The 22,422-nt window shown below is 43.6% G+C and overlaps 1 protein-coding gene across 1 annotated transcript; it reads right to left on the reverse strand.

Annotated features, from left to right (window-relative positions):
- Positions 1-1,556: 1,556 nt before the first annotated feature.
- Positions 1,557-11,939, reverse strand: LOC110509794 (DEAD (Asp-Glu-Ala-Asp) box polypeptide 54). The gene is made up of 19 exons (XM_021590905.2): positions 11,649-11,939; positions 10,519-10,648; positions 7,599-7,669; positions 7,332-7,520; positions 7,178-7,227; positions 5,863-5,904; positions 5,526-5,743; positions 5,362-5,423; positions 5,097-5,228; positions 4,777-4,987; positions 4,486-4,617; positions 4,083-4,304; positions 3,821-3,894; positions 3,514-3,720; positions 3,220-3,371; positions 2,973-3,086; positions 2,786-2,893; positions 2,521-2,624; positions 1,557-2,233 (listed from the first exon to the last, which is right to left on the reverse strand). Exons 1-19 carry the CDS (start codon positions 11,763-11,765, stop codon positions 1,944-1,946), a joined length of 2,625 nt encoding a protein of 874 aa, XP_021446580.2. The 5' UTR covers positions 11,766-11,939; the 3' UTR covers positions 1,557-1,943.
- Positions 11,940-22,422: the final 10,483 nt, after the last annotated feature.

Genomic DNA, 22,422 nt, shown 5'->3' on the forward strand with positions numbered 1-22,422 from the left:
GCCATGTCATGTGCTTCTACTGAGGAGTGGCTTCCATCTGGCCACTCTACAATAAAGGCCTGATTGGTGGAGTGCTGCAGAGATGGTTGTCCTTCTGGAAGATTCTCCCATCTCCACAGAGGAACTCCAGAGCTCTGTCAGAGAGACCATTGGGTTCTTGGTCACCTCCCTGACCAAGGCCCTTCTCCCCCGATTGCTCAGTTCGGCCGGGCGGCCAGGTCTAGGAAGAGTCTTGGTGGTTCCAAACATCTATTTAAGAATGATGGAGGCCACTGTGTTCTTTGGGACATTCAATGCTGCAGAAATGTTTTGGTACCCTTCCCCAGATCTGTGCCTCGACACAATCCTGTCTCGTAGCTCTACAGGCAATTTCGTTGACCTCATGGCCTGGTTTTTTGCTCTGACATGCAGTCAACTGTTGGACCTTATATAAACAGGTGTGTGCCTTTCCAAAACATGTCCAATCAATTGAATTTACCACAGGTGGACTCCTATCAAGTTGTAGAAACATCTCAAAGATGATCAGTGGAAACAGGATGCACCTGAGCTCAATTTGGAGTCTTACAGCAAAGGGTCTGAATACTTAGGTAAATAAGGTATCTGTTCATTTTTAATACATTCGCAAAAATGTCTAAAAACCTGTTTTTGCTTTGTCATTATGGGGTATTGTGTGTAGATTGATGAGGAACATGTTTTATTTAATCCATTTTAGAATAAGGCTGTAACGTAACAAAATGTGGAAAAAGTCAAGGGGTCTGAATACTTTCCCAAGGCACTGTAAATGATGATGAATGCAAAATTAAGTGTTGGCTATAACAAAAACAGTTTGATAAACACTTACATTTGTCAAAAACATACATATTTATCTAATGTAGGTTTAGTATGTTAAATTTATAAAATTTACTTTTTTGTATAGTTAAACAAATATGTAGTGAAAGCATTATATTCACACATATCTTTAGTTTTCAACATTACTCTATAATTTTTTTATATTAATGAAAATGTTAACATTTTAAACAACTTCACTAGGCTATTGAAAATCTGAGCCAAAACCCTGTTTTGAAGAATTTTAATCATGCACATTCCTTTTCCTTCTGTTACAAAGACCTTTCCCAAATATGTCCTGTTTAGTATGTAGAATAGAGTTAGTTATCTTATTGCTGAGCGATGGGAGACAATTTAGAGAGGCGAGACTTTGGTTTTGTGGCTCTTTGCTGACAGAAATGTTTCCTTAATTCTCCCTATTCTAAAGAACCTCAATCTCTACCACACTCTTGGCCCAGAGTCAAATCTCCCAACACCCTCCGGTTGCTCAGCTGTCAGCTGGGTCAAATGAATACAGATCTCTGAAATGACAACATGTTTGTAGTGACCCGTGGTTCCGCTGGCAGACTTCTCTGGGCTTTACTGCCCCCTTGTGGTGAAGAATGGCAGAAGGTTATTCTTGCACAATGTGGTCGACAACGTTCGACTCACTGGGCAGATTTGCATTATCTACTGTCATGGGTTTTTCTGTTCCTCCTAGGACTTTCTAACGAAAGAATGACACAGTCACATATGACAACAAACACATTTGTATTAGCTCTGAATTAATACACAAACAAATACCATATTAAGAGAGCAATCCATCTGGATAGGTTGTGAAGCAAATATATCTGTAAAATACAGGTTTCACTTGCTCTAGCCCAGTCATGCACAATCTCTGCATTAAGGCTAGAGGCACATAAAATATGTGTTTTCTCTCTTCCTACATCTGCACTGACCGAGGAGAAGAGTCATGAGAGGAAAGCAACTTTAGGCTATTGAGATCCACCATTGGAGTTTCTCCATAACCCTCTAATGGAGGTTTTAAAAAAAAAAGCCTCCACCCGTTGTCACCTATCTGCCAATCCTTCCATATCTCACTACAGCCTCCACACCTCATCTACTCCTCGCCCCCTCTCTCACAGTCTCTTCTTCATCTTGCCCTTCTTGTGGACACCACGGCCAAAGCCAGACTTCTTCTGGTCGTTGAGGCGCTGCTTGCCCTTGCCCCGGAGCTTCTTCAAGCCTCCACTCTGCAGGAACTTCTGTTTCTCTGTCTTCCTGCGCTGCTTCAGGATCTGGTCCCGGGTCTTCAGCTCCGAGCGCGGGCCCCGGGAGCCACCATCCCTCTGCTGCCCAGGGGGCCCCAGGGGCTGGGAGTTGGGGCCCCTGGACGGGCCACCTCGGCCCCGGCCAGGCCGCCCTCGGCCTGGAAGAGAGAGAGAGGGAGTGAGACAGGGTTAGGGAAGAGAAGGGCCTAGGCAACATTTAAATTGTTCATCATTTATTTTAACATGCTGATAGCAAGTAGCATGGCCAAAATACATCGAACTGGATATTGCTGTGAGTGTTTTGGAATAGAACTTAGGTAGTAGAGCCCGTAGACAGGAGCTTGAACAATGTCAGCTTTACTTAAGAGACATTAGTCACTCATCAGACCCATCACAAACAAATGATCCAAACTAGCTACAGCCCTCTGATGAATTGCACTCCTACCTCCTCCTCCACGCCTCCTTCCTCTGCCTCCACCTCCGGTCTCTCCATCCGAATCTCCACCCCCTCCGTCGTCCACCTTGTACTTCTTCTTCCACTCCTCATAGCTAAGACACACAGGGTCAAGGAGATGGAACATCCTAATAACATTGCAGTGGTACAATTAAGAGTGAGAACTTATGCACAATAAGCTGAGGGCGTTGGTATTCCCCTCAGAGACCCTATTAACAGCTTTCATCAGTAAAGATCAGTCAGATGACAAAGATACAAGTTCTTCTTGTTCTTGTTGTTGATCATCTGTCCGCTCTCCGTCCTCTTCTTCTTCTGGTCTGCCTCCTTTCCCGTTTCTTTGACGAAGCGCTTTCTCTTGCGATCCCTGCAGAGAGATGATGGAGATGTCAAGTGAGGTCGATAGGGGTGTGTGTGTGTGTGTGCGCAGCGGTGTTCCCTCTTACCACTTCATCATGTGTTTGTGCTGGTTGAGTCTGTCTCCTTCGTCTCCCATCAGGTCCAGTACAGCAGTAGAGGCCTGCTGCTCAAACGTTGTGCCCTCTTTTCCCAGGCTCAGTCTGCAAACAGCAAACACTGAGTCATATCACTATGGCTCTGTTGTACTATAAGCCCACTCCCAGAATGACTATTTTGGTCTTGTGTTTAAAGCCGGTAAAGTGGAGTGGACTGTGTAGTCAGCTTTTCCCATACCCTCTCTCAGAGTTGAAGTCCTTGGGTCTGTAAGGGATGTAGTTCTCCTCATCGCGGCCAGTCTGTTTGGTCTTCTTGCTGACTGGCCTCTCCATATCGCCATCCTCCTGTGGCTTCCTCCTCTTCCCCCCCACCACCTCAGAGAACACACCCTGGTGGACAAATTACAGAAGTACAGCATGGGAGACATCCGGTCTAGTCATATGATACCACTTTGTCTGTGGTGGCGCTATGCGCCACTGTCGATTAGCATTGGAACACGTACATGCTAGATGGATACTCAGTAGCGCTAACCTGAAAGTCCTCCTCTTCACTGTCCTCCTGGTCTGCTGTGTGGTGAGTGGAGGGCAGTGGAGTGACAGGAACGTGATACCTGCCCTCTGCAGCCAGAACCTCCTTCTTCTGTGTGAACATATCCACCAGCCGCGTGTCCCTGGAGCGCTTGGCTCGCATCACCACGCTGGCATTGGTCTTGCTGTTCGAGTTGATCTCAAAGATCGTCTGGAGGAAAAGTGCCATGGTTGTTTAATACAGTATTACTAGCGGTTATTCATTCATTACAGAGAATAGCGTCCGATACGCATTTTTAAGCCCAACTCACAGCTCTAGCCTTGTAGCCCTTAATGCAGTCCACCATTTGAAGGCGTTCCAGTTCCATTTTCTCCAAGCCTGACCCTGAAGGGAAATGTGGGTTAATATCTTCGCAACATTAAGGAAGCGCCTGTGTGGGATTTCCATGAGAACCCTGAATCTGATGAGGATCCACTGAGACAGAAACTTCATTTATTAATATCACAACATAATGGACCATCTGCAGCGCACTGGAAAGACCATTCTGTTCACAGGTCAGTCATCCTACTGACCTAACAGTGGGTGGACAGCCATGCTGGGGAGCTCTGTGTTCTTGACCCGTTTGAAGGACTCTGGCGAGGGCATGGGCCGGGACTTGATGTACTGCTTGTAGGCGTTGTCCGCTATGCGGCGCAGGTTCTGCAGGTCATGAGAGTTCTCATGGGCCGTGACCAGCTGGGATTCCTCATCATCCAGGATGCTCTGGGGAACACGACCAAACACACCGTCTGACTCTGGAGGGAGGGAAATTAAGCAGGGGATAGGGGAAGGGACAGAGAGAAATATGTGGGAGTAAGCAAGATAATTAATTGAGTGTCCATGATAGAAAACAAGTGTGACAAGAGAACTGAATGGGTTAGTAATGGTTCCATCCCCTCACACTGTGTATGACATGTTGTTGCCCAGTGCTGGTACCTTGTTGGTGGTCAGGTGTAGCCAGCTGAAGGGGTCTCCCCAGGAAGAGATGGAGGTCATAGACAAAAGGTATCTCATCTGTACACACAAGGCTATAGGCTGCTCCACTGCGGCCTGCGCGTGCCACTCGACCTGGGGTTGAAAAGGCAGAGATGAGCCAACAGTCAATGGTGTTGGAAGACACTATATTTCATTGATTCAGGTGGTTGTCACTGGCCTTTCACGTATATAAATGACAAGTCAAGATAGCCTAAAACATCATGTTGACCACAAACTGTTTGCGTTACCCACCGACTCTGTGCAGGAAGAGCTTGGCCTTGGAGGGGAAGTTGTAGTTGATGACGTTGTCCAGTAGGGGGATGTCTATACCGCGAGCAGCCACGTCGGTCACAATCAACACCATGGCCTTGCGGTGGACAAATTTACCAATGTTGATCTTCCTGGCAGTCTGGTCCAGGGCACTGTAGATGTAGGCACACTCCACGCCCTCAGAGGACAGCAGCTAAGCATAGGGTAACACAGAGTTAGAGTCAAAACGTGTTTCAAAGTACAAGGCTGAGGACAACCAAACCTTATCCATTAGTTTACCCTTTTATTCACCGGGGTCTCACCTCTTTGAGGTACTCGACATGGTGTTTGGTGGCAACAAATACCACCGTCTGCTCCTGTGGCTTCGCCACGTTCCTCAGCAGGTGGAGCAGCAGAGCCGGCTTATCATCCATCCTCAGGTGGAAGAACGACAGCTGGGAGAGGAGAAAATGCAATGTTATGCTACTTTTATATGATGTAAATTAATCAATCACAGGTTTCACATGTCGGATTCAAACTGGGCGCACATTTTTTGAATGTGTGTTTTAGCGAGTCCTTTAGCGTTACCTTCAGCAGCTCACTCAGCTTGGAGTCCACGTCCAGACGAATCAGCACTGGCTCCGTCAACCCTGCACAAAACACACCCCTATCAGAGCACGACTGATCTTGCCTCGTACACAACTTATTATGAAAAGGCTGGAAAAGAAGGCAGAGGATGCGGGTGGGCTTACCGGCTCTAGCAAACTCAACCAGTAGTTTGGGCAGGGTGGCAGAGAACAGCAGTGTCTGTCTGTTGTCTGGGAGCCTCCGGATGATCTCCTGGAGCTGGTCAGCAAAGCCCATCTCAAACAGCCTGTCCGCCTCGTCAAACACAACGTACTCCACACTCTGTAGCTTCAAGTTCATCTCCATGACAACGTGCATCAGACGACCTGGGGTACCGATAATTCTGAAGGCAGAAGACATAACTCAAATCTACAGCAGAGAACAAAACGTAAGCTTTTTATAGTTTGAAATTTCATTATGGCAAATTACAGCAGTACATTGTGAAGGCCATAGTGCACGTACATATCCGGGTTCTCATGAAGCGCAGCAAACTGATCATCCATTCTGAAAAGAAACAAGAGGTTCATCTCACATTTTATTTTTCGCATCCCCCGAATACAACTGGTGTAGACCTTACCTTGAAATACTTGCTTACGAGCCATTTCCAACAATGCAGTTTAAAAATAAAATGGTAACAAGAGGAATAAAATGAAATAGACAACGGAGCTATATACAGGGAGTACCAGATCAATGTACGAGGTATTTGAGGTTGATATGTACATGAAGGCAGGGTAAAGTGACTAGACATCAGGAAAGATAATACGAGTAAAATAAAGAACAGAGTAGAAGCAGCAAATAATGAGTAAGAGTGTGTGTGTGCGCACATATGAAGTGTATGTGAGTGTGTACATGGTTTGTAAATATAGTCTAGTGTGTGTGTGTAGGGTCAATGCAGATCATTTTGGCACCATTAATTGACTATTTAACAGTCTTCTGGCTTGGGGGTAGAAACTGTCTCGGAACCTTATGTTCTGAGAGCCGATGCTCCGGTACCGTTTGCCGGACAGTAGCTGAGTGAACAGTCTATGGCTTAGGGGGCTGAAATCTTTGGCAATTTTTCAGGCCTTCCTCTGACACCGCCTGATATCGAGGTCCTGGATGGCAGGGAGCAAAGCCGTGTTAAGGGTCAGCGCGGTGAGGCGTTGTTGCCTACCCTCACCACCTGGGGCCGGCCCGTCAGGAAGACCAGAATCCAGTTGTGGAGGTTCAGTCCCAGGGTCCCTAGCTTGGAGGAGACTATGGCGTTGAACACTGAGCTGTAGTCTATTTTTCTTGTACCTTTATTTAACTAGGCAAGTCAGTTAAGAACAAATTCTTATTTTCAATGACGGCCTAGGAACATGAACAGCATTCTCACATAGTTATTTCCCCTCTTGTCCAAGTGGGAGAGGGCAGTGTGAAGTGCAACTGAGATTGTGTCATGTGTGGATATGTTGGGGCGATATGCAAATTGGAGTGGGTCTAGGGTGTCTGAGATGACGGTGTCATGTCCAGCCTTTCAAACCACTTCCTAATTCCAGATGTGTGCTACAGGGCGATAATCATTTAGGCAGGTTACCTTAGAGCTATTGGGGAACAGGACAATGGTGGTCAGCTTGAAACATGTTGGGATTACAGACTGGGACAAGGATAGATTGAAAATGTCTGTGAACACAATTTCCAGCTGGTCTGCGCATGCTTTGAGAAAGCCTCCTGGTGGCCTTGTTCAGTGTTCAGTTGATGCTTATAAGGACAATAACAAATTTCAACACAACAAGAGTGAAGATGTACTTAATACCTGTCTCCACCAAGGATCAAAGCTGTCTTAAGGCCGGTGAATTTTCCCAACTGAAATAAAATAAAAGGAATATATTTACTATTACTGACCAATACAACATACTATCCCGGGTAAGGTGATGATGACAAATTGACTATGAAACACCTATCCTGACCTCTTTGGTGAACTTCATGGTTTGCAGCGCCAACTCTCTGGTGGGGGTCAAAATTAGAGCCCTGGCCCCCGTCTGGGCCTGGGGAACCTTCAGCTTCTCAAACATGGGCACCAAGAACGCAGCAGTCTTCCCGCTGCCTGTCCTTGCCATGGCAACCATGTCCTTGCCATCTAGAATCACTGGGATAGTCTGAGAGGGAGAGAGGTATCGTAAACAATCGACCTGATATATTAGTGAAAGTGAAAGGATCCAAGGGCACTGGCATACCTTCCTCTGGATTGGAGTAGGGACTTTGTAGCCCTTCTTCATGACTCCTTTAAAAACTGGGTAACTGAGACCTGCAATTAACAAAAGATGGCTGTTACGACATACTCAGGACACATTGCTATATAACACGTCAAACTCATTCCACGGATCTCAGAGTGGATGCGCGTTTTCGCTCCTCCCTTGTAGTTGATTGATTAATTCATTCTCTAGAGTCTAAGATGTTGGGGTTGTGGGGGGGGGGTCATACCATGGCTCATTTAGCTATTTGATCGTGAATTGTAGGACCTCTAACTACCCCCAAAAAATTGTTTTTTTTAATTGTTGATAAAACATAAAAATGTGGCCTTTAGTAGCAAATCCCTAAGAAACACATTGAATATCAAAATTCATAAATGGCAAAAAATGTTTCTGGTCCACTATGGCCAAGACAGCTCTTTGGTCTTGGCCATAGTGGAGTTTGGAGTGTGACTGTTTGAGGTTGTGGACAGGTGTCTTTTATACGGATAACAAGTTCAAACAGGTGCCATTAATACAGGTAACGAGTGGAGGACAGAGGAGCCTCTTAAAGAAGAAGTTACAGGTCTGTGAGAGCCGGAAATCTTGCTTGTTTGTAGGTGACCAAATACTTATTTTCCACCATAATTTGCAAATAAATTCATTAAAAATCCTACAATATGATTTTCTGGATTTTTCCCCCTCATTTTGTCTGTCATAGTTGAAGTGTACCTATGATGAAAATTACAGGCCTCTCATCTTTTTAAGTGCGAGAAGTTGCACAATTGGTGGCTGACTAAATACTTTTTTGCCCCACTGTACAGTACCAGTCAAAAGTTTGGACACATACTCATTCAAGGGTTTTTCTTTATTTTTACTATTTCCCATATTGTAGAATAATAGTGAAGACATCAAAACTATGAAATAACACATCATGTGGTAAGCAAAAAAGTGTTGTTAAACAAATCAAAATATATATACAGTGGGGAGAACAAGTATTTGATACACTGCCGATTTTGCAGGTTTTCCTACTTACAAAGCATGTAGAGGTCTGTAATTTTTATCATAGGTACACTTCAAATTAATGCAAATTAATTACTTAAAAATAATGTGATTTTCTGGGTTTTTGGTTTAGATTCCGTCTCACAGTTGAAGTGTACCTATGATAAAAATTACAGACCTCTACATATTTTGTAAGTAGGAAAACCTGCAAAATCGGCAGTGTATCAAATACTTGCTCTCCCCACTGTATTTTTTTTCCCCTCCCAAGTTTGCCTTGATGACAGGCTTGCACACTTGGCATTCTCTGAACCAGCTTCACCTGGAATGCTTTTCCAACAGTCTTGAAGGAGTTCCCACATATGCTGTTCATTTGCTGGCTGCTTTTCCTTCACTCTGCGGTTCAACTTATCCCAAACCATCTCAATTGGGTTGAGGTCGGGTGACTGTGGAGGCCAGGTCATCTGATGCAGCACTCCATCATTCTCCTTATTTGTCAAATAGCCCTTACACAGCCTGGAGGTGTGTTGGGTCATTGTCCTGTTAGAAAAACAATTGATAGTCCCACTAAGCGCACACCGGGTGGGATGGCGTATTGCTGCTGAATGCTGTGGCAGCCATGTTGGTTAAGTGTGCCTTGAATTCTAAATAAATCACAGACACAATCACCCCCACACCATCACACCTCCTCCATGCTTCATGGTGGGAACTACACATGCGGAGATCATCCGTTCACCTACTCTGCGTCTCACAAAGACACAACGGTTGGAACCAAAAATCTCAAATTTGGACTCATCAGACCAAAAGGAGATTTCCACCGGTCTAATGTTCATTGCTCATGTTTCTTGGCCCAAGCAAGTCTCTTCTTATTATTGGTGTCCTTTAGTCGAGGTTTCTTTGCAGCAATTCGACCATGAAGACCGATTCACGCAGTCTCTGAACAGTTGATGTTGAGATGTGTCTGTGACTTGAACTCTGTGAAGCATTTCTTTGGGCTGCAAATTCTGAGGCTGGTAACTCTAATGAACTTATCCTCTGCAGCAGAGGTAACTCTGGGTCTTCCGTTCCTGTGGCGGTCCTCATGAGAGCCAGTTTCATCATAGCCCTTGATGGTTTTTGTGCACTTGAAGAAACTTTCATAGTTCTTGAAATGTTCTGGATTGACTGACCTTTGTGTCTTAAAGTAACGGACTGTCGTTTCTCTTTGATTATTTGAGCTGTTCTTGCCATAATATGGACTTGGTCTTCTACCAAATAGGGCTATCTTCTGTACACCACCCCTACCTTGTCACAACAAAACTGATTGGCTCAAACGCGTTAAGAAGGAAAGAAATTCCACAAATGTAGTTTTGATGTCTTCACTACTATTCTACAATGTAGGAAAATAGTAAAAATAAAGAAAAATCCTGGAATGACTAGGTGTGTCCAAACTGTTGACTGGTACAGCATTTAAAAAATATATACATATTTAACCTCTTTTTTTAAGTAGGCAAAATGTACCTTCAGATGAGTCCCTTGTGGGGGTCGTAGAGCAAAACAGAGACCACCATAGTGTTCGTGAGAGCGTCATCTTTCCATAGAGCGGTCATACTACGGTACAGCCGTTTTCATAAGACAGATTTTTGGGATGTCTCATGGTCTCACAAGCACAGTTGTGGCTTGGCAATCTTCAACCTTAGATGCGGAAGGCTGCCACAGGTGGTTGCAGTGTATTGGGACTAATATCTCTTGCTTAAACTGGCAGATTTTGATGGGGTGCGTCAATATACTCGGGGGGTTAAGGTCACTAATTAGTAAGAAACTCCCCTCACCTGGTGAAGTTGAAAAACCAAGGCCCTCCATGGAATGAGTTTGACACACTCGTTGTATAACATCTGTAAGTGTCTTACAAAGATGGGCTTCAGATAAGCAAACTTAAATTTCTCACCCATGGACTGGAAGCCCCCAGACTTCTTTTTCTTCTTGTTCTGAGCTCTGACCAGCTCCCGGGTGTCTGGTTCAACATCAGACAGACACTCTGACGAAGCACCAGGGAACCGGGGTAACTTTCTTCCAGGCTGAAAAACACATTCATTGCATGAAATACCATGACATTGACATTATGGAAATTGTTAAACTCAATAATTTAACACTCAAATTCAATTCTAGCGTGACTTTAAAAGCTAGAATCCGTAGTTGCTATATATATTTTGAACTTAGTAGCGATCCTTGCTCTATATATATATATATATATATATATATATATATATATATATATATATATATATATATATGCCTTTTACACCAGAGACTGGGTTTGCTTTCCCGCTCGCTACATTGGTGTCAGGGGTCGGATGGCGCAGTCAGGCCATCGGAACACATGGGTGGACATGTGAAAGGACCTAAAAGAATGTGGACGTGCGTTCCCGTTCGGAGCAGGCTAGATATATTAGTCACATTACAATATCCATCAAGTGCGTTGGCGTGATGCATAAAGGTTTTGCCTTTTACGCCAGAGACCCGGATACACTTCACGCTCCACTATATACCCATTTATTATTGCAGAATATAACTTCGAAACGCCTCATTAAGTTAATTCAACTGTCATACCCTATTCAGAACCCAAAATATAATCTTGTTTTACTCCAATTATCGTAAAAAAATGTAAACAAACACGGTATAGCCTCAAAACGGTGATATTATGGATGATCTATCCTTGCATCCATAGAAACGAATACGAATTTGAGTGATTACATTTCTCCAGGCTCAATCCTTAACTTTTTAGCAAAACAGGGGTGGGGAGAACGCTTTTTTATTGTTTCAATCAGGTTTCTAGTTTTATTAATGTGGTTAATGTAATTGGCGATAAATCAATTCTAGGCCGAACGCAAAGCCAAACAGGCAAACCCCGCACACAAGTTGACATCCATCGCTAGTTGCCAAGTTAGCATGTTAGCTAGCTAAGGGTTATCAACTAGCTAAGTAAATTCATAGCAAGTAGATTTACATACGTTTGCTAAAATGACAACAGCAAATAGTTTACCAAGTTACAATAACAGAAAAACTAATGGTTCTTACAGAATCATCGTCCCTAATTTTAGCAGCAACTTCGAAATCTCCACCATCCGACTCGTCAGGCTCCCGGTGGCCAGTCTGTCTCTTTTTCTTAGTTAGCTTCTTCTTTCTTTGAGCCATTCTGATTAGTTGCAGCACTTTTTATAATTTGTTCAACGATTTGAACTAGTCAGAATAATATAAATAAAAAAACGATTGGTGCTCAAAAGTAAATGAACTGTTCAGCACACAACAACACAGACGGCAGACATTTTGAAACACGTGTGATTAAAAACGCAGGACTCGTGCGTCCGCGCAAGATATGACGTTTTTAGTGAATAGTATTACAGAGCTTCTAAACCCAGAGGCGTAACATCGCGAGATTTCCGGGAACGATTACGAAACAGAACAGGGTGGGTTTTGGGGTTTGAGAAGTCAATACCTAAGTCAATACCTTTCAATACCTCACCTTGCGAGGATAACTACACTGAGCCTTTTTCCACTGGTGTGTGTGGCCAAAAAGCAAAATGTCCATGTAATCCAATAAATGTAAATGTTTGGAGTTTGCTAAACAGCATTGGCACTTGGATTGGAACTGGTGCTTTGGTCAGATGACATGAATATAAAGCTCACCAGTGGTGGGTTTGGCGTTGAAATGAGAACTCATGAGCAGAAAAGAACCCCATACCTACTGTAAAATATTGTGGTGGATCTTTGATTTTATGGGGATATTTTTGCTTCTACTGGTCCTGGGGCCCATGTTAAGGTCAACAGCATCCTGAACTCTACCACGTACCAGGACATTTTAGCCAAAAACCTGGTTTCCTCTGTTAAGGAGGCTGAAACTTGGACACAAGTGGATCTTCCAGCAAGACAATAACCCCAAGCACACATCAAGATCCACAATTATGTATTTCTTTATTCCATTCTTTTACTTTCAGATTTGCATATTTTTGTAAATTGTTAGATACTACTGCACTGCTTCACCCGCAATAGCATCTGCTAAATATGTGTATGTGACCAATACAATTTGATTTGATTTGACAAAGAAATGGTTAATTGGCCAAAATAAACATTTTGCAATGTCATCTCAGTCTCCAGAATCGAAATTAATTGAAAACCTGTGGTTTGAATTGAAGAGTGCAGTCCATAAGCGCTGACAAAGGGTATCAAGGATCTGGAAAGATCCTGCATGGAGGATTGGTCTAAGATCCCTCTCAATGTGTTCCCCAACTTATAAAACATTTTAGAAAACGTCTCAGTGCTGTTATCCTCGTAAAGTGAGGTATCAATAATATTTACTTTTGTGAAAAAAAAGTATTAATTGTTAAACAAAATATTTTTATTTGAGCAATTGTATTAGTGTAAAATAATATACATTTCCCAATTTTTTGGAGCAGACAATATGCAGTGGCTTGTGAAAGTATTCACCCCCCTTGACATTTTTCCTATTTTGTGGCCTTACAACCTGGAATTGAAATTGATTTTTGAAGCTGCAACATATTTTGGGGGGGTAAAACAAACAGGAAATAAGACAAAAAAACAGAAAACTTGACCGTGCATAACTATTCACCTCTCGAAAGTCAATACTTTGTAGAGCCACCTTTTGCAGCAATTACAGCTGCAAGTCTCTTGGAGTATGTCTCGATAAGCTTGGCACATCTAGCCACTGGGATTTTTGCCCATTCTTCAAGGCAAACATGCTCCAGCTCCTTCAAGTTGGATGGGTTCTGCTGGTGTACAGCAATATTTAAGTCATACCACAGATTCTCAATTGGATTGAGGTCTGGGCTTTGACTAGGCCATTCCAAGACATTTAAATGTTTCCCCTTAAACCACTCAAGTGTTGCTTTAGCAGTATTCTTAGGGTCATTGTCCTGCTGGAAGGTGAACCTCTGTCAGTCTCAAATATCTGAAAGACTGAAACAGGTTTCCCTCAAGAATGTACCTGTATTTAGCACCATCTATCCTTCCTTCAATTCTGACCAGTTTCCCAGTCCCTGCCGATGAAAAACATGGGGATGATGTTCTCGGGGTAAAGAGAGGTGTTGAGTTTGCAACAGACATAACGTTTTCCTTGATGGCCAAAAAAGCTACATTTTAGTCTCATCTGACCAGACAACCATCTTCCATATGTTTGGGGAGTCTCCCACATGCCTTTTGGCGAACATCAAACATGTTTGCTTGTTTTTTTCTTCAAGCAATGGCTTTTTTCTGGCCACTCTTCTGTAAAGCCCAACTCTGTGGCGTGTACGGCTTAATGTGGTCCTATAGACAGACACTCCAATCTCCGCGGAGGAGCTTTGCAGCTGCTTCAGGGTTATCTTTGGTCTCTTTGTTGCCTCTCTGGTTAATGCCCTCCTTGCTTGGTTTTGGTGGGCAGCCCTCTCTTGGCAGGTTTGTTGTGGTGCCATATTCTTTCAATGTTTTAACAATGGATTTAATGGTGCTCCGTGTGATGTTCAAATCTTCTGATATTTTTTTTATAACCCAACCCTGATCTGTCCTTCTCCACAACTTTGTCCCTGACCTGTTTGGAGAGTTCCTTGGTCTTCATGGAGCCACTTGCTTGGTGGTGCCCCTTGCTTAGTGGTGTTTCAGACTCTGGGGCCTTTCAGAACAGGTGTATATATATACTGAGATAATGTGATAGACAGATCATGTGACACTTAGATTGCACACAGGTGGACTTTATTTAACTAATTATGTGACTTCTGAAGGTAATTGGTTTCACCAGATCTTATTTAGGGGCTTCATAGCAAAAGGGGGTAAGAGCATATGCACGCATCACTTTTCCGTTGAGTCTTTTTTAGAATTTTTTGAAACAAGTAATTTTTTTCATTTCACTTCACCAATTTAGACTATTTTGTCTATGTCCATTACATGAAATCCAAATAAAAATCAATTTAAATTACAGGTTGTAATGCAACAAAATAGGAAAAACACCTAGGGGGATGAATACTTTTGCAAGGCACTGTAGCTCAGTATTTGAATAATTATTTTCATACAGTCATTTTCGCTCATCTTTATCAAGGATGCCAATAATTTCAGACCCCAATGTAGATCTATTATTATTCCTACAATCAACTGAAGTTCAGTGTAGCACTGCCTAGGGATCTCTCCAACCTGTTTGAATCTCGCCTTTGACTTTGTTTCGTGTGATGTCATTGAGGTATTCTACATGTTCTAGTAATGGGACCAACTGGCACCTGGGGGAAGTAGGATCAGCTAGTATAATCAGCTTCCCCTCCCCCAATCCTAACTTTAACCAGTGGGGAAAATTTCCAAACTTCCCAAGATCAGCATTTTGGGGAAAATTCACCCTACATCGGACCAGCTGCTGCTCACATACAGCTGTGGCAGATATCAAAAGCTTGATTGAAGCCCCATGGTCCTTTGCTCATTAGGGCCAGCACATGAAGATGTTGCAACTTGCAACAACCAGGTTTTCTGGCTGTCCTCCATCTGGCGGACATCTTTTTTGCTTGTCTTCACTTGAGCTACTGGTACACACCAGTTCGACAAATGTTACAGTACATACAGTAATCTCAGTTAACCCTCTAAAATGTCATGTAATTTGGTCAGATGCTCGATATGTTTACGTAGTCTGTCCACGAGAGATTATACATACAGTAATGATAGAAATATGGTTGGGCATCAAATGCTAAGGTCAAAGAAGGTTCATTTCAAGCCAGTGGAGTAAATAAGTGAACACCATGGCAACAGCCAGGCCCTGATCCCATTCATATTCCATCACAGAGGGCTGGCTGGCGGTTAGAAGTTGGAATGAACAGTAAAACCCTGTCAGGGATATAAGAGGTTTCGAGGGCTAGCTTACACAAATCAAATGTTGTTTTTTTTACACACACCAAATACAACAGGTGTAGACTTTACCGTGAAATGTTTACTAACAAGCCCTTTTCCAACAACGCAAGGAAAGGAGGTCAGCGCCATAACCGTAAGGCTCTCCAGAGGGTAGTGAGGTCTGCACAACGCATCACCGGGGGCAAACTACCTGCCCTCCATGACACCTACACCAACCGATGTCACAGGAAGGCCATAAAGATCATCAAGGACATCAACCACCCGAGCCACTGCCTGTTCACCCCGCTATCATCCAGAAGGCGAGGTCAGTACAGGTGCATCAAAGCTGGGACCGAGAGACTGAAAAACAGCTTCTATCTCAAGGTCATCAGACTGTTAAACAGCCATCACTAACATGCCAACATACTGACTCAACTCTAGCCACTTAAATAATGGAAAAATGGATGTAATAAATGTATCACTAGCCACTTTAAACAATGCCACTAATGTTTACATACCCTACATTACTCCTCTCATATGTACTGTAAACACTGTACTCTATACCATCTACTGCATCTTGCCATCTTGATGTAATAAATGTATCACTAGCCACTTTAAACAATGCCACTTTATATAATGTTTACATACCCTACATTACTCATCTCATATGTATATACTGTACTCTATACCATCTACTGCATCTTGCCTATGCCATTCAGCCATCACTCATTCATATCTTTTTATATACATATTCTTATTCATTCCTTTACACTTGTGTGTATAAGGTAGTTGTTGTGAAATGGTTAGGTTAGATTCCTTGTTAGATATTACTGCATGGTCAGAACTAGAAGCACAAGCATTTCGCTACACTCACATTAACATCTACTAACCATGTGTATGTGACAAATGAAATTTGATTTGGTTTGTGTGTTTTTGTTGTGTGTGAGCATATGTAGTGTGTGTGTGTGTGTGTGTTTGTGTGTTTATGTGTGTGTGTTGGAGTGTCAGTGTAGTATGTGTGAGTGTATGGGTAGAGTCCAGTGAAGTGTGCTTAAAGCCACTGTAAGAATGTCAGGGTGTCAATGAAAATAGTCCGGGTAGCCATTTGATGAACTGTTCAGCAGTTTTTTGGCTTGGGGTAGAAGCTGTTTAGGAGCCTTTTGGTCCCAGACTTGGAGCGCCGGTACCACTTGTGGTGTGGTTGCAGAGAGAACAGCATGACTTGGTGGCTTGAGTCTAACCATTTTTAGGGCCTTCCTCTGACACCGCCTGGAATAAAGGTCCTGGATGGCAGGGAGCTCGCCCCCAGTGATGTACTGGGCCATACGCACTACCCTCCGTAGCACCTTGCGGTCGGATGCCAAGCAGTGTAATACCAAGCAGTAATGCAGCCAATCAAGATGCTCTAAATGGTGCAGCTGTTGAACTTTTTGAGGATCTGAGGGCCCATGCCAAATATTTTCAGCCTCCTGAAGGGGACCATGATAGGTCCTTAGTGATGTGGACACCAAGGAACTTGAAGATCTCAACCCGCTCCACTACAACCCTGTCAATGTAAATGGGGCGTGCTTGGCCCATTTCCTGTAGTCCATGATCAGCTCCGTTGTCTTGCTGACGTTTTGCGAGGTTGTTGTCCTGGCACCACACAGCCAGGTCTCTGACCTCCTCCCGGTAGGCTATCTCATCATCATCTGTGATCAATCCTACCACTGTCGCATCATCAGAAAACTTAATGATTGTGTTGGAGTCGTGGGTGAACAGGGAGTACTGGAGGCGACTAAGCACACACCCGTGAGGGGCCTCCTTGTTGAGGGTCAGCGTGGAGGATGTGTTGTTGCCTACCCTCACCATCTGGGCGCGGCCTGTCAGGATGTCCAGGATCCAGTTGCAGAGGGAGGTGTTTAAGCCCAGGGTCCTTACCTTAGTAATGACTCACACACTAAGGTGGATCTATTTTCCCCACCTCTATAAGATCAGCTTTTGTTCTTACAGGTGGTTTAGGAGATAAAGCCCGGGGGATTAGCATGTGCAACTGTCAGGGGGCGCATCATTTCTGGGTTTGCCCGAGGGCGTTTGGCAGACTGACACCCACAGCATGTCTTTGCGTTAGCTCCACCACCACCAAAGCCAAAAGCCAACCTCTTTAAGTCACAATCTCCATTCACTGTCTGTAACTCCAGCGCTGTCTCAAAAACATGTCATGAAATTTCTTCCTTCATTCGCCACCCTGTTGTTCTCATATTTGTATTATAAAGTGCATTCATTAGCTAGAGTTGTCATGCTCCTGTGTGTCATGCAGGCTATGTCTGGGAGGATGCAGCATAGTCTTATTGCTACAGCTCTGTTGTGTAAAGCTTCACCTCTGTTATACCCATTGACTAAGCCTGATAGGATCCATATTTGACATACATGAACAGAATTATCACCACAGTATGCATACTAGGCTAAGCTTGAGCAGATGCCCAAAGCTTGAGGGACTTACAAGAAGAGTATCTGACATTTAAAAGCAATGATAATTCATTTTTGCATTTAGGTTGCCTTATCAGTCACTTAAACACTTATATTTATAACTGTACATTAGGAAACTACATATGCTGCTGACTGATACTGGAGATAGATTGCAGCATTAGTATAGCTTGGATGTGGCTTGTTGTTCACGAAGCAGTCAGCCAGCAGATGTGCATTTCATGAAAGTCATTAAGAAGACCGATGTCAACATGACTCTGGTTGTTTAAAAAAAAAAAAAAAATGAATATGTACCCAGATAATGTGTGATGCAGATGTTGACTGTACTGTAAGGAGAGTTTAAATTAATTAATATCTGATGCTAATACTAAGGCTGGAAATGGGAGTACCGGTTCAACATTCTTCGGCCGTATCTGTGTCAAATTTAATTATTTAAAAACCAGGCCTTGCGCTCATCTAACCTTTTTAAAAATAGACGTCCATCCAATTAGCATCGAGAGCCATGCTTGTTGGCGAATCAGACAGGAGTGTTTACTGGCAAGGCATCAGACACTGGTATGGACGTTTCATGCCAGGAACAATCCACCAAGGGGACGGTTCGTCCCAAAATCTTAATCCAGTTACTTGCAAGAAAATCAACGGTTGTGAGTGTAATGACAAAGAATGCTCTGTTGGATTTGCATCCCAAGAAAAATGAAAACCAATGTGATGATAAGAGAGATCCCTTCAAGATAGTCAAGAGTGTCTGGATATCTTTGTCTGACTAACTGCCATTTTGGGAATGGCCCTCCCCCAACAGTGTATGCAACATAAGATACACTCTCTCTGGTCCCTTGGTACCAGCCCCATGCATTGAGCCATGACATCCACTTACTATCACGAACACTACTACGCCAATGTGCAGCATGCATTAGTGGGTGATGAAGAGGGTGGCTCGCGGGGGGATGGTTTGGTCCCCAGCCCTTTGTCTGGCATGGCACTGTGAACGTGAAAGTGCCACCCCAAGTGAGGACAGATGGTGAGAGGTCCCCAGGCTTCACCCCCAGGCCCCTGGGCAAAAATGCGGCCAAGCACAAGATATCTGGGCTGTGATTGGGCCTTGCCTCTCAACCTCCCATGGCCCAATAAGATGCTGTGAGGCGCAGTGAAGATATGCTTGAGAACACATGTAACTATGTTGACCCTGTGGTTTCCCTGGTCTTCCCATCCCCCCAGATTTTGGACATCATGGCTTACCATGGTGTAGGGCTATAGTATAAGAGTGTAGCTGTAGCATTGACAACATTCTAACCCTCACAATAGATCTGAAACTCTATGCATGTTTCATTAGCCAAAGTCTAGTCCATTCATATTTTCAATGCACTGAATCATTTAATGTGCATTAAAGCCAAATTCAGAACTGCTTGAATTTCCACATCTGAAGGAAGCTAAGCCCTTTGCTGAAATGTTCTCTTTGCTGCATAAGGATAATTTAGATTTGATGCCCCTTTAGTGCAAAAACTGCAGAGGCACATACATCTGGTTAAAACTTTCAATTGCTTGATATTCCAGCATTAAAAGGCAGTTTCCCTTCAAGCCACCAGCCGTTAATCTCACAGCTAGTGCCAGCATTAAGGCGATCATCATGGCACATGTGACAATTAAGCGCAAAAACTGTCCCTAGAGGACATTAAAGAGACAGACCCGAGAGGATTTCTCCCACCAGCGAAACTATCTGGGGATTCACTGTCACCCAAACTTACTACCACCCTCAATAGGCTGTAGGCTACATGCAATGCATACACTGTTTTGATTCAAATGTATTAGTCCCATTGTACTTTTAATATGTGAGATTTAATGGGCATTTCAGCCCCATCTTTTCTCATCTTCTCTGGGATATGCTAGACTACAGATGCCCAGAATTAAAACCTGAGAGCAGAATTAACTTTTCATGCTTTATGTCCTTAGTCTCACTTCTGTTGTTTCTTTTGACCGCCTGTCGCTGCCAGGCACACTCCTCGTCCTCTCTCTCTCTCTGTCTCTCTCTGTCTCTCTCTGTCTCTCTCTCTCTCTCTCTCGTGTCTTTTTTAATTGCAAATTCATGACAGCCAGCACTCTCTATTTCTGTCACTCCCGCTCGGCTTCCCTCGGGGACTTAAGGGAATTTAAAGGGGCCATTGTGTGCCATAAGATAAGTCAGGAGCTGCTTGGGAGACTTGCTTTCATCACCGTGGGACTACTGGACCCCTTTTCCCGCTCGGCTCTCTATAGCTTTATCACTCAAAGGCTCAATCAGTTCATCGCAATACAAATTCCCAGGGACTGACTAACAGGGAGAAAAGAGACAGGGTAGAGATAAGAAATGAGATGTGCAAATCTGAACTGCATTTTATAATTTTTATATGGAGTGATTGATTGGGGTTTAGCACAGTATTATTTGTGAAAAATATATAAATGTTTACATGCCTTGTGTATTCATCACCCTTGGATTTATATCAGAAAAATACTCAATTGTTTTGATAAACACACTGTAGTCTTCTATCTCAGCTCGGTAAAGACCTGGCAGAGGTCAACATGGGGGCCTTATCTACTGACAGATAAGTGGCTTTCGGCTGGGAAGTGTCTCTTGATTTCACACAGCACACATATGAGGGGAATATTGATGATGGGAAGTTCAGAGTTCAGACGCAGGCTATTTCCTTCCAACCTCCGTGAGATCGCCACATGATTCTGTCTCAGCATATGCCTCACACAGAAGACATACTCAGAGACTTACACACTGACACACATAGAGGCACTTAAAAGACTACAGATCAACCCACACCCAGACACAGAGATGGACACACACACCAAGATTCTACTACACAGGACAGAGGCAGGTTTTTCTCCAATTAGGCTTTGTTTTTGTAAATAAACCGTTGATGTGAAAATCTACCCCTCACTGTACGTCGCACTGTAAATATGTCTCAATATGAGTGACAGCATCGCTGGCAGTCATCTATCAAGCCAGACCATATGTTGCTTTGGGTGGGGAGAGAACGGGAGCTTACTGCAAAGCCTTCCTTATCCCCAGCATTACAGTCTCTAAGAAAGGATTTACTATTTAATTCATGATTAGATAGAATTTCTCCACAGACCAAACACAGAGTCATAGACTGAGGAGAGAACCTGAAGAGTTTGTGGATAAATAGTCACACACTGGCCCGGCCCCTACACACCACTAGTGTGAACCGTTATAGCACTATTATTAAAAGCCATGGATTATCAATCAGGAATTAATCCTGCTTTTTACTGAATTGCTATCGTTTTTCACCCTCCACTGTCGCTGCAACAAGAAGAGAAGGGTTTTTCTTCTGATTTTTTTCTTCACAAAAGGAGGTGAGCCAGGGAGAGGAATTAGAGGTGTAGATACAGCCCTCCACTGAGCCACACTAACTACAACAACAACAAGCATCTGGCTGTTGCTTCTCGTGCCCTGGATGTGCACAGACAACTGAAGAAGAGTAATTTATTTAGTTCCTTCACTCATCTATTTTCCTCCCCCCTCTGCCTGACTGCCTGGCTGACTGGGCTCCCACTGGCTCCTCTCTCTCAGTGAGTGAGGGTGTGTGTGAGCGTGTGTGTTTCTATCAGCCGGAGTGTTGCGCTGTGAAGGCTGTGGAGTGGATCTCTACTCTTCCTTTCCCAGTGGAATATTGGATGAGTACGGTTTCCCAGCCCTGACTATTGACTGTTGACTGTCACCTGTTCTGCATCCATGACTTTACGTACTTGGCTGGTGTATGGGCTTGGATTTAGTTTGATATCCGCTTTCTGCATCTCACAAGGTGAGTATAGGCATACTGAGGTCAGGTGTGTGCGTGTGTGTGTGTGTGTGTGTGTGTGTGTGTGTGTGTGTGTGTGTGTGTGTGTGTGTGTGTGTGTGTGTGTGTGTGTGTGTATGTGTGTGTGTGTGTGTGTGTGTGTGTGTGTGTGTGTGTGACCAGATGTCCCCACAAGAGTAGTAAACAGACAAACATTTTACCAACTGGGGACATTTTGTTAGTCCCCACAAGGTCAAATGCTATTTTTAGTGGGTTTAGGGTTATGGTTAGAATTAGTGTTAGGGTTAGAATTGGTGTTAGAATTAGGTTAAGGGTTAGGAGCTAGGGTTAGGAGCTAGCATTAGGTTTAGGGTTACGGTTAAGGTTAAGATGACGTTTTTGGGTTAAGGTTAGTGTCGGGGTTAGGGTAAGAGTACAGGTTAGAGTTAGGTTTAGGGTTAGGGGTTAGGAAATTTTTTATTTTGAATGGGACTGAATTGTGTGTCCCCCACAAGGTTAGCTGTACACGACTGTGTGTGTGTGTGTGTGTGTGTGTGTGTGTGTGTGTGTGTGTGTGTGTGTGTGTGTGTGTGTGTGTGTGTGTGTAAAATAATGAATGGACACCATATGGTCACTTTTGTGATGCAAACAATTGCCATGGGGGGAAATCCATAAACCGTACAATGGGACTATAACCAAAGGTTTCAAACTAAATTTCCCTAGGGACATAATAACAATTGACTTGA

Source organism: Oncorhynchus mykiss, chromosome Y (assembly GCF_013265735.2).
Source record: "Oncorhynchus mykiss isolate Arlee chromosome Y, USDA_OmykA_1.1, whole genome shotgun sequence".
In the NCBI taxonomy this organism is placed as follows: Eukaryota; Metazoa; Chordata; class Actinopteri; order Salmoniformes; family Salmonidae; genus Oncorhynchus; species Oncorhynchus mykiss.